The sequence below is a fragment of the Cebus imitator genome, unplaced genomic scaffold, assembly GCF_001604975.1.
Source record: "Cebus imitator isolate Cc_AM_T3 unplaced genomic scaffold, Cebus_imitator-1.0 Scaffold296, whole genome shotgun sequence".
Lineage (NCBI taxonomy): Eukaryota > Metazoa > Chordata > Mammalia > Primates > Cebidae > Cebus > Cebus imitator.
Genome location: NW_016107611.1, coordinates 2,293,413 through 2,306,154, shown reverse-complemented (window position 1 = coordinate 2,306,154; position 12,742 = coordinate 2,293,413). Strand labels below are relative to the sequence as shown.

Genomic DNA, 12,742 nt, shown 5'->3' with positions numbered 1-12,742 from the left:
GAACTCCTGACCTCAGGTGATCCGCCTGTCTTGGCCTCCCAAAGTGTGGGGATTGCAGGCATGAGCCACGGAGCCAGGCCCAGACTACGGATTTTTGCTTTTATGCTCATTGTACCAGGAATTGTTATAAGTGCTCATGTATATTTATTGAATCGATGAATGAAGCACCGGTTGTCGAATGATCTTGAGGACTCCTGCAGGATGCTAACGAACACATTTCTCAGCTGGACTGAGCTCCATCATCCTGCCATCCGGCTCACCCGACCTGCGTTCTGGCTTCATTCCTGTCTCCATGCACTCGCTTAAAGTCGTGCCGGGGTCAGGATCTCTCTCCCTACTCGCCAAGAAGCTCTTCCCTCGCATCTTCCCGGCTCCTCGAAGTAAATGTACGGACAGAGGGGCACCCAAGGTGTGATTGGAAGGCTAGTGGGTTGCTATGGTTACTGCATCCGCCCGGGGCGGGACATCACCAGGACGCCCAGCCTCTAGAGGTGCGAGGTGGGCAGCTCTGGAGCGGCCCAGCGAAGGGGCGGGCAAATGAGTAGGCAAAGCGGCTTTCTCACGCCTCCACCCCAGCCACGCAGTTGTCAAGAAGACGAAGCGCTTCCCTTCAGCGCTGCCTCACTCCCCTTTCTCCTAAAGAAAGGGACAGTTGCGTAGTTAGAGGGCAGGGTGGGCTGGAAGACTGGCGGAAAGGCTGGGACACCGCTCGGTACTAGCGCGCTCCCAGCATCTCCCACCTATTCCAAGGCTCGCTACGCCTGCGCCGAGACCAGGTCCCGGGTACCACCCCAGAGACGCGCATGCGCGCGACGAGTTTTCGCGCGTGCGCCGTTGTGGCCTTGGGGGGTGGTTGGGGACCCGCGCGGCGCTAACCTTGCGGCTGCGCGGTTGCGGCCTGCCGGTGGGGCTCGGCGGAGCGCAGTTCTGCGCCTGCGCCATGCTGGGGAAGGTTGAGGGCGTTGGGGCCGACTGGCATTGGACGCGCCTGCGCCTTGGCATGCGGGGCGGCCGGAGGCGGGGCCCAAACAGGGGAGGGAGGGGGCGGGGGGTGGGAACAGGCCGCAGAAGCCCAAGCCCTGACCCACCGGCGGCTGCGGCGACGCCGGTGAGTGACCCGTGGCCCGACTCGGTCCCCACCCTCCGCGACCCTCGCTCTTCCTGCAGTCCCCCGTAGCCTCTGCTGTCTCCTTGTGATCCCGGACCCCCAATATCTCCAGAGCTCCCCTTAATTTGTGGCAATCCCTAGAGCCCCCACAATCCTCGCAGACCCTGATCCCTAATATTTGATCGTCCCAGCTCTTCCACTGATAGGGGAGCTTCCACTTCACCATTATTCCTGGACAGCCCCTCTCAGGGCCCTTCTCATATCAGTCTTACAGACGCCCCGTTGCCCCCCGGAGCCCCTAGAGCGCCTCCTCTGCTCCAGATTCCCCCCTTCTTGGTGTATCGCCCCTTCCACATCTCCTCATCTTCATGCATCTAAGACCCCTAAGACACCCCCATCCTCCCTCCATTTCCTGTCCTCCCGTGCCCCCACTCTCTAAGTCCTGCAGACACCTCCTGTCCTCGCACTTTTCCTCCTTTCCCTCCATTCCTCAGACCCTCCCCCAATTTCCATCAACTCCTCAGCGTGGCACTTAGCGCCACGTGAAGCCCGAGCCGAGCGCTCCGCTGGCGTCAGCTATTCTTAGACGCTTCCGACTGCCCCGGGTGCCCGTCGCCCCTGCCCTCCCCCTGCCCCCCGCCCGCACTTCTGCCCCAGGGGCCGAGGAGATCGCGGCCCGGCGGTCTGGGCGGGCGGCGGCGGGGGGGACGTCGAGCCCCCGCCAGCCCCTTGCGCCCTTTGCCCACAGCGCCGGCGCCCCCCATGCGCCAGGCGGCCGGACGGCGGCGTCGGGGGGCGCCATGGCCTCGGCGGCGGCGGCGGCGGCGGCGGGCGAAACGGAGGAAACCACCCGGCTGCGCAAGCCGCGCTTCTCGTTCGAAGAGAACCAGATCCTGATCCGCGAGGTGCGCGCCCACTACCCGCAGCTCTACGGCGCGCAGAGCCGTCGGGTGAGCGTGGCCGAGCGGCGGCGCGTGTGGGACGGCATCGCTGCCAAGATCAACGGTATCACCAGCTGGAAGCGCACGGGCCAGGAGGTGCAGAAGCGCTGGAACGACTTCAAGCGCCGCACCAAGGAGAAGCTCGCCCGCGTGCCGCACTCCACGCAGGGTGCCGGGCCCGCCGCCGAGGACGCCTTCTCTGCAGAAGAGGAGACCATTTTTGCCATCCTGGGGCCAGGTGTGGCGGTGCCAGGGGCAGGTGCTGGGGCGGAGGAGCCCCCTGCAGCACCCTCCTCACAGCCGCCGCCCCCAAGCGCCTGCCCCCAACGCTATGTGTTGTCGGAAGACCGCAGGGAGGACCGACGTGCAGGTGAGTGTCTTCAGCATCGCCTTAGCAGAGCAAACACAAAGTTGGCTGTGTGCCTGCGCGTGCAGGTGAGTGTCTTCAGCATCGCCTTAGCGAGAGCAAACACAAAGTTGGCTGTGTGCCTGCGCTGTTCCAAGCCTTTTACGTGGCTCATCCAATACTTGCTGCAGCCTGTGAGGTGGGTGCTGTCCTCCTTACTTTATAGCGAGGGAAACTGAAACGCAGAGAAATGAAATGACTTGCCTCAGGTCCCTTAGCTAGTGACTGTCAAGAGTCAGGAATGAAACCAGACCTAGGAGGCCTGACTCAGGTCCACACCTGGGATCGTCAGCACAGGCAGGATTTCATGAAAGGCAGTGTAGAGTAGTGACTCTGGAGGCAGACTGCCTGGGCTCCAATCACAACTTTGCCACTCCAGTGTGTCATCTGAGTAAGTTACTGTACTTCAGTTGCTGCATCTGTAAAATGGAGATAAAAATAGTCTGCCCCTCAAAGTGTTGCTGTAAAGATTAAATGAGCTAATATGGGTAAGTTGCTGAGGTTAGCACCTCCTGAACTCTCACTGTTAGTTCTTGATAGAATCGTCATTGCAGCGAGATGCATACTATTTCACTATTTCCTAAATCAAAGACTCAGACGTGTTTGGTCATTTTCCCAAGGTCATGCCTTCGATAGAGGTGTGGAGAGCTGACTACAGAGACTTCCTGCTTAGCTTTGATTCTGGATTATTTCTTCTACAGCCATCCCCTGAGCACCTGCTCTGTGCTGGATAAGGCTGGAGACACATGGATGACTGAGCCAGTCCAGTAGTGGGGTGGGGAAGACAGTGATGAGTTGAGGGGACAGGGCTGGGGTGGGGGATCCTAGGGACTGTGGGAGCCCAGAAGGGGTTTCCGACTCTGGTGGGGGAGGTGGGCGGGGGAGGGGGAGTATCCAGGAGGGCTTCCTGGAGGAGGGGGCATCAGAGCTGAAATGCAAAGAGTAAGATGAAGAGCTGGGAAGGTATTTTTGGTAGAGGAAACAGCACGTGCAATGGCTTGGGGGCAAGAAAGCTTGGCCAGTTTGGGAAACTAAAAGTTGCAGGGCAGAGGGTGTAGAGGGGAAAGGTTGAAGAAAAGTAACATTTTGAGATGAGCTCAGAGAGGTCAGCAAAGGCCAGACCATACTGCGCCTTTAGGCCAAGGTGAGGAGTTTGGATTTTATCCTGACTGCTATGAGGAGCCACTGAAGCGTTGGAAGAAGGGGAGGAACATGGGCATGATCAATTAAGACAATTCAAGATCAAGTGATTCAGAGAGGTTCATTCACCAACACAAGGTCACACAGCAAGTGACAGAGTCAGGACTCAAACATAAGTGTGTGTCCAACTCCCAGTCCATGGCAGTTAACCACTGGGCTAGATTGCCTAGCAATAACAAGAGTTAATATTGACCAGCAGTTAATGAGTGTGTCAGAATTAGATTACACGTGGTGTGGAAGTCAAGGTCAGGAATTTGAACCTGCTTTTCTTTTTTTTCTTAGATGGAGTCTCGCCCTGTTGCCCAGGCTGGAAAGCAGGGGCACAATCTTGGCTTCACTACAACCTCTGCCTCCCAGGTTCAAGTGATTCTCCTGCCTCAGCCTCCTGAGTAGCTGGAATTACAGATGCCCACCACCATGCCTGGGTAGTTTTTGTATTTTTGGTAGAGACAGGATTTCACCGTGTCGACCAAGCTGGTCTCAAACTCCCGATCTCAGATGATCCGCCCTCCTCGGCCTCCCAAAGTGCTGGGATTACAGGCATGAGCCACCGCGCCCAGCCTGGATTTGCTCTTAAGTGCATTCAGCAGGCATGAAAGTCTCTTAAGCAGGAAGGTGACACAATCACGTGGGATCCTTGTTCTCAAACCTTGAATCAAACCTCGGTGTTTCCATCTGTGAGATGGCCCCATAGGAGCAGAGCAGAGATGGCCAACTTATTTTTTCAGAAGCTGTATAACCGCTTCATTGACTCATTTAACAAATAATACATTGAGAATCCCTTTCAAGGCAGCTACTATTGTAAGTGCAGGGAATACTGTAAAGAAAAACAAGATCCCCTTTCCTTATGGAGCCGACATTCTATGTAGTTGAAGAAAACAGACCACAAAGAAGTAACCCTCAAAATAGACTGTGTATACAGGAGGTGGTAAGAACTAAGAGGAGAAATAAGGCATATTCAGAGGATGGTGAGTCACGGAAGGGGGCTGTAGGGGTAGTCAGGAAGGGCTTCTCAGAGAAGGTGAAATTCAAGTAGAGGTGAGAATAGTGTGAGCCTGGCAGACACCTGGGAAAAGGGCACTCCTGCTACAGGAAACAGCATGTGCAAAGGTTCTGAGGCGGGAACATGCATAGAGCATCCTCGATTAGAACTTTACACAGGCCTGGCACGGTGGCTCACGCCTGTAATCTCAGCACTCTGTGTAGTCCCAGGTCACACACTCATTTACAAGTACGGAAACTGAGGGGCAGGTGCAGTGGTTCATGCCTAATCCCAGCATTTCAGGAGGCCGAGGCAGGCACATCACCTGGGGTCAGGAGTTCGAGACCAGCCTGGCCAACATAGCGAAACCTCATCTCTACTAAAAAATACAAAAATTAGCCGGACATGGTGGCATGCACCTGTAATCCCAGCTACTCAGAAGGCTGAGGTTGGAGAATCACTTGAACCTGGGAGGTGGAGGTTGCAGTGACCTGAGATCGTGCTACTACACTCCAGCCTGGGTGACAGAGCGAGACTCCTTCTCAAAACAAACAAACAAAAACAACAAGTAGGGAAAACTGAGATCCAAAGTTTGCAAATAAATATGATTTTAACTCTCACAGTGAAGCCAGGCACAGAGGCATGTCTGTAATCCTAGCACTTTGGGAGCCTGAGGCTGGAGGATTGCTTGATCCCAGGAGTGCAAGACTAGCCTGGGCAACAAAGTGAGACCCCATCTCTACAAAAAAATCCAAAAATTAACCAGCCATGGTGGCATGGCACCTTGGTCCCAGCCACACATGACGTTGAAGCAGCATGAGGATCCGTTGAGCCTGGGAAGCAGAGGTTGCAGTGAGCCATGATCGTACCACTGCACTCCAACCTGGGCAACAGAGCGAGAGCCTTCCTCAAAAAAAACAAAACAGCTGGGCACGGTGGCTCACACCTGTAATCCCAGCACTTTGGGAGGCTGAGGCAGGTAGATCACCTGAGGTCAGGAGCTCCAGACCAGCCTAGGTAACCTGGTGAAACTCCATCTCTACTAAAATACAAAAATTAGCCAGGCGTGGTGGTGTGTGCCTATAATCCCAGCTACTCTGGAGGCTGAGGCAGGAGAATTGCTTGAGCTTGGGAGGTGGAAGTTGCAGTGAGTGGAGATCACACCATTACACTCCAGCCTGGGTGACAAAGCTAGACTCTGTCTCTAAAAGAAAAAAGTAAAAACCAAAAAAAAAAAAAAAAAACTCTTGCAGTGGCCTCTATGACTCCTGTGAACCTGGTGGGCATGAAGGCTGGGCTACTTTCTGTTCCTTTTTACTCAGTAGACCAGAAAAGCCACATTTCTGAGTGGCTGCAATTCCCATGTTCCTTATAAGGAAGACTTCCTACCAATACCCACACCCCAGGCCCACAGCCCTTGCCCCAGAAGTGTTTAAGAGCATGGATTCTGCTGTGGCGAAGTGGTTCACACCTGTAATCCCAGCACTCTGGGAGACCGAGGAGGCCAAGGTGGGCGAATCCCTTGAGAACAGGAGTTCGAGACCAGCCTGGCCAACATGGTAAAACCTCGTCTCTACTAAAAATACAAAATCAGCCAGGCGTGGTGCACATGCCTATAATCCCAGTTCCTCAGGAAGCTGAGGCATGAGTGAACCTGGGAGGTAAAAGTTGCAGTGAGTCCAGATTATGCCACTGCACTCCAGCCTGGGTGACAGAGTGAGACTCTGTCTCAAAAACAAAAAGAGCGTGGACTCTGGCCATGCAGTGGCTCACACCTGTAATCCCAGCACTTTGGGAAGCCAAGGTAGGAGGATCATTTGAGGCTAGGAGTTTGAGACCAACCTGGGCAATATAGCGAGGCCCCCATCTCTACAAAACGAACAAAAGCACGGACTCTGGAGTCAACCCAGGTTCAAATCCCTTTTCTGCATATGACACCTCTCTCTGAGCATCAAGTCACCTCATCTGTAAAATGGGGCGATGGTCATGATAGTGCCTTCCCCAGAGAATGGCTGGGAGGACTCCATGAGATCATGTAAGAGGGGATTTAGCCCAGGGCCTGGCTCAGTTGTCCTGTAACTGTCCGCTCTGCTTATCTCTCTCCCAGCCTCCCTACCTCCTGCTGGTGGCTGGCCCAGGGAGGCTGGACCCCAGCAGCCAGGGCAGGATGTGGCTGGTTTGTTGGTTTGTCTTTGAGACAGGGTCTTGATCTGTCGCCCAGGCTAGAGTTCGATCTAGTCTCACTGCAACCTCTGCCTCCAAGGTTCAAGCGATTCTTGTACCTGGAGTAGCTGGGATTACAGGCATGCCCTATCACGCCCAGCTAATTTTTATATTTTGAGTAGAGACAGGACTTCACCATGTTGGCCAGGCTGTTCGCAAACTCCTGACATCAGGTGATCCACATGCCTGGGCCTCCCAAAATGCTGGGATTACTAGCGTGAGCCATTGTGCCTAGCCTGGATGGCTGGTTTTTTGTTTTTGTTATTTTTTTTTTCTTTTCTCTCTCTTTCTTTGGCTGGCTGTTTTTGAGAGAAGAACGGGGTAATCTGATTTGGCCAAGGAGCGAGAGGCCAACTTCCCCAAGGAAGGAACATCCGAAAAAAACATCCAAGCTGACGCAAGAGGCAGTGTGAGCCTGGCCCAGGGAACAGCACGTGGGAAGACAGACAGAAAGAAGGAGGTGGGAGCAAGCGCTGAGGCCCCAGAGCTGTGGAAAGAGGCTGGACTTTCTCCTGTGGCTGCTGGGAGCTCTGGAGCCTGGGACCCAATCAGCGCTGACTCTCTGGAAGCCCCAGTTGTTTTCTCATTAAAGAAAAAATGTTGTGCTGGACACTGTTCTAGGCACCGGGTAAACAGAAGGGAGCGATCGAAAGCCCTGCCTGATGGAGCTGACATCAGGAGGAGGAGGCAGACAGCAGACGCAGAGCCACTCCATGCCAGGTGGAGATAAGAGCTAGGAGAGGAATCAGGTAGGGTTAGGGGAGAGAAAAGGAGAGGGACAGGCCAGCCTGAGCAACATGGCAAAACCCTGTCTCTACAAAAACAAAACAAAAATTAGCCAGGCATGGCGGTGCACACCTGTAGTCCCAGCGACTCAGGAGGCTGAGGTGGGAGAATCGATTGAGCCCAGGAGGCAGAGGCTGCAGTGAGCCGAGACTGCGCCACTGCACTCCTGCCTGGGTGACAGAATGAGACTCCTACTCAAAAAAAAAGAAAAAAAAAGAAGTAGGCCTGATGTGTTTGAGGGTCCGCAAGGAGCCCACATGGCTAGAGCTAAGTAAGTTCAGAGGGAGGGATGGGAGCTGAGGTCAGGGAGGCAGGGCCCTAGAGGCCTCAAGGACTTTGCTTTTACCCTGAGCGAGGTGGGAGCCACAGGACGGTTCGAGCATAGAAACAATATCTGACTTACATATTTTTTTTCTTGGAACAGAGTCTTGCTCTGTTGCCAGGCTGGACAGAGTGCAGTGGTGCGATCTAGACTCCCAGGTTCAAGCGATTCTCCTGCCTCAGCCTCCCAAGTAGCTGGTACTACAGGCACGCACCACCACACCCAGCTAATTGCTGTATTTTTAGTAGAGACGGGGTTTCACCATGTTGGCCAGGATGGTGTAGATCTCTTGACCTCGTGATCCGCCCGCCAGACTACTCTTGACCTCGTGATCGACCTCCCAGACTACTGGGATTACAGATGTGAACCACTGTGGCTGGCCTGACTTGTATTTTTAAAAATAATTATATTAGATATAATTCCCATACTATACTATCAACTCACTTAAAGTGTACAATTCGCTTGAGCCCAGAAGTTTGAGACCAGCCTGAGCAACATAGTGAGACCTCATCTCTACAAAAAAATAAATAAAATTAGCCTGGCATGGGGTTGTGCGTCTGTGGTCCCAGCAGCTCAGGAGGCTGAGATGGGAGGATCGCTAAGCTGGGGAGGTTAAGCCTGCAGTGAGCTGAGATCTCACCACTGCACTCCAGCATGGGCAACAGAGCGAGACTCTTGTCTCAAAAATATAAAAAATAAAGTGTACAAATCAATGGCTTTTAGTATAGTCACGGTTGTGCAACCATCACCACAATCAATTTTAGAACATTTTCATCACTCCAGAAAGAAACCCTGCACCTCTTAGCCATCCCTAATCCCCATCTTCCCCATCTTCCCCCAGCCCCTGGAAGCCACTCGTCTGCTTTCTGTCTCTATAGATTTGCCTATTTTTTTCTTTTTGAGACAGAATCTTGCTCTATTGCCCAGGCTGGAGTACAGTCGCGTGCCCTCAGCTCACTACAACCTCCACCTCCCAGGTTCAAGCAATTCTTCTGCCTCAGCCTCCTGAATAGCTGGGATTACAGGCATGAGCCACCACACTCAGCTGGTTTTCTGTATTTTTACTAGAGACGGGATTTTACCATGTTGGCCAGGCTGGTCTCAAAGTCCTGACCTCAGTTGATCCACCCGTCTCAGCCTCCCAAAGCGCTGGGATTACAGGCATGAGCCACTGCACCCAGCCAGATTTGCCTCTTTTGGACATTTCATATAAATGGCCCCTAAGATCTGTGGTCCTTTGTGACTAGCTTGTTTCCTGTAGCCTCACTGCCTTGTAATTTAGTTGGACCCCCTCAGGCTGATGGTGGAAAAAGACAGTGTCGGGGCAGGGGTGGAAGCAGAGAGCCGTCAGTGAGGTGGTGACTGCAGTGGTCTCGCTGGGAGATGCTGGCGGTTAGACCAGGGGTGGGGGACCATGGAGAAAGACGTTGGATGTAATTAATTTGAAGGCAGAGCTGATAGTGTCTGCACGCAGATGGTGTCTTAGTAAAGCAAACAGTGAAGGTGTTTAACCTGAGCAGCTGGGAGGATGGAGCTGCATCTGCTGAGATGGGAGGAGCTGAGGGAGGAGCAGGTTTGGGGAGGATCAGAAGCCTAGCTCTGAGCAAGGGAGTTTGGAGCATTTTTAGACAATCTAGAGTGCCCAGCAGGAGAGAGGAGTCAGGAGCCCAGGCGAGAGGTTCAGGCTGGGCCCAGGAAGCTGGGCGCCTGTGTATGCAGACTGCGTTCAAGCCCACGAGCATGAGTCAGACCCCAGGTGAGTAGAGACTGAGGAAGCCTACCAGGCTGGGGGCTGAACTGGAAAATCCTGCAGCCTTGGTTGGAGAGAGTCTCAGGGAAATGTCCCCAGTACCCGGCCACCCTTACTCTCCCCCAGGCCCCTCTCTCACCTCCTCAGGATCCAGCAGTGGGTGCAGTATCCACATAGTTCAGAGCCTTGTCAAATGTTGGCCCTTGTCGGGCATGGTGGCTCATGCCTGCAATCCCAGAACTTTGGGAGGCCAAGATGGATAGATCACTTGAGGTCAGCCTGTTTGAGACCAGCCTGGCCAAGAAAACCCTGTCTCTACTAAAAATACAAAAATTTAGCCAGGCAGGGTGGCACATACCTGTAGTCCCAGCTATCTGGGGAGGCTGAGGCAGGAGAATCGTTTGAAGCCAGAAGATGGAGGTTGCAGTGAGCCGAGATCATACGCGCACCACTGCACTCCAGCCTAGGCTACAAAAAAAAAAAAAAAAAAAAAAGTGTTGGCTCTTACTGTGGGTGAAATGGGAGCTGCCTGCCAGCAAGGGACTTCCAGGACCTGTTTTCACTAAAGCTGGCACAGACTCTTCTCTGGGTAGAAAGACTGGCTTTCCTTGGAGCTTCTCGTCTAAGGCATGATCTGGCTTACATTTTAAAAGGATCGTTCTGGGGCTGAGTGCAATGGCTCATGCCTGTAATCCCAGCACTTTGGGAGGCCAGGCATGATGAGGTGAGGAGTTCGAGACCAGCCTGGCCAACATGGTGAAACCCTGTCTTAACTAAAAATACAAAAATTGGTTGGGTGTGGTGGTGGGCATCTGTAATCCCAGCCACTCCAGAGGCTGAGGCAGGAGAATCGCTTGGACCCGGGAGGTGGAGATTGCAGTGGGCCGAGATCGTGCCACAGCACTCCAGCCTGGGTAACAGAGAAAGACTGTTCTAGGTTTGGGTCGGGGGAAGGTGAGGGAGGGAGGGGGAAAGGGGAAATCAAGGCAGCATCAAGGGTCACTCACCCCTTACCTGCATTTCTTTCTCTACAGATACATCAGCCCACAGCAAGGGGGACTCCAGCAGCCCCGAGCCCTGGGCCCGGCCCTCCTGCAATCCCCAGGAAGGGGGCTGCCCTCGGCCCAAGGAGCGTGAGTCCCCACCCCCTTCGGCCCTGCAGCCAGTCCAGCTGCCTCGCCTGGCCTTGTCTCCACCGCCTCCAGCCCCTCCACTGCCACCCCCACTGCCGCTGGCCCAAGTGGCACCCTCGCCCCCAAGCCCCCCACCCCCTCCTCGGCCTCCACCCATGCTCTCGGCCCCAGACCCCTCCCTGGACTTCCTGCGAGCAGCCCCCAAAGTAGAGATCACCCCAGAGCCCGTGTCTGTGGTGGCTGCTGTGGTGGACGGGGCAGTGGTGGCAGCCAGGGGAGTGATCATTGCCCCAAGAAGCGAGGAGGGGGCGCCCCGGCTACCTTCAGCCCCACTCCCTCCACACGACTCCCCCCCACACAAGCGGAGAAAAGGTTTCCCTACACGGAAAAGGCGCGGTCGATGGAAATCTCCGTGAAATCTACTATCTACACTCCTGCCTGCACCCCCTCTCCCCAGCTTGGCGCAGTCGAGGGGGGCGATGCTCTCTGCCCATCCCAGCTGCACCCTAGCTCCCTGCTCCAGGGATGTGAGCACCCACTCCCTGTGCTAGTTAGTGCCTGATTCTCTGGGGAGGCCTCAGCAGTGGGCCCCCCCAACCCCTTTCTCTGGTACAGTGCTGTCTGCCTGGCTGCCTCCCTTAACCCTGACTTCTAAGCCATCGATTTCATGTTATTTATTATTGCCCTATGTGGGGTGGGGAGGAAACCTCTCGGGTCTGCACATAGCCCTTCCCTAACAATTCCTGTTCTTGACTTGAAAAGAATTGACCCGTGGGGGACTCCCTACCTCCCCATCCCAGACTTTGGAGGGGGTGGGAGTCGTGAGACAAATCAAAATATGGATGACAAAGAGGATATAGCCGTCTATACCCTAGGGAGAGGAGACTCCGAGTTCTGATAGGAGAGGCAGAGATTGGGTTCTCTGCCTACCATTGCCATCTCTGACTTCTGGAGCTCAACCCCCTCCTTTCTCCCCAGTGGTGACAAGATATCAATAAACTTATTTTTAATACAATTACTTGAGGCTCTGTCTGAGACGGGCCTGGGGGGACCAGCACCTACACCTGCCCCCTGCACAGGCAGGCAATTGGGAGGCTGGTGGTTTTCCAGCCTTTTTTTTGGTTTTTAAATCCATCAAGTCTTCTGTTCACATGAAATCTTATTCCTATTCATCCTTTAGATACCAGTCTAAATGTCACCTCCAGGAGAAAGTCCTAGATTCCCTCCCCAAGGCTAACATGGGTTTGCCTCTTAGAGTCTCTCTCAGTGTCTGTGGTTCTTTTTCTTTTTCTTTTCTTTTTTGTTTTTTTGAGATAGGATCTCGCTCTGTTGCCCAGACTGGAATGCAGTGGCACTATCACGGCTCACTGCAGCCTCGACTTCCCAGGCTCAAGCACTCCTCCTGCCTCAGCCTCCCAAGTAGCTGGGACCACAGACCTGCACCATCTGCCCGGCTAACTGTTTGATTTTTGTAGAGATGGGGTTTTCCTGTGTTGTCCAGGCTGGTCTTGGACTCTTGGGCTCAGGCAGTCCTCCGACCTTGGCCTCCCAAAGTGTTGGGACTACAAGCATGAGCCCCCACACACAGCCAGGTTCTTTTTCATGGTATCTCTAAATGAACACAGGACTTATCTGTTTAAGGCACATTTGCCCCATAATGTCATGAAGGCAGGAACTGGTTCTTTTACTCTGCTGCAGGGCCAGGTAACAAAGTAGACAGTCACCATCATCCTGGACTCAGACATGACTCAAGCCCTGAGGCTGCTTCGGCCAACTGAGTAGCCATGGGCTTCTAGCATTCTCATCTGTAAATGGGCATAAAGATGTCAGAGGTTTTCTTCCTATAATTATATTATACTTTTTCTTTCTTTCTTTTTTTTTTTTTTTTTTT

The 12,742-nt window shown here is 53.8% G+C and overlaps 1 protein-coding gene across 1 annotated transcript; it reads left to right on the top strand.

The window, feature by feature from the left end:
* The first annotated feature begins 1,042 nt into the window (after positions 1-1,042).
* On the top strand, positions 1,043-11,869 carry LOC108285369 (Myb related transcription factor, partner of profilin). The gene is made up of 3 exons (XM_017502523.2): positions 1,043-1,108; positions 1,857-2,419; positions 10,753-11,869. Exons 2-3 carry the CDS (start codon positions 1,909-1,911, stop codon positions 11,265-11,267), a joined length of 1,026 nt encoding a protein of 341 aa, XP_017358012.1. The 5' UTR covers positions 1,043-1,108; positions 1,857-1,908; the 3' UTR covers positions 11,268-11,869.
* Positions 11,870-12,742: the final 873 nt, after the last annotated feature.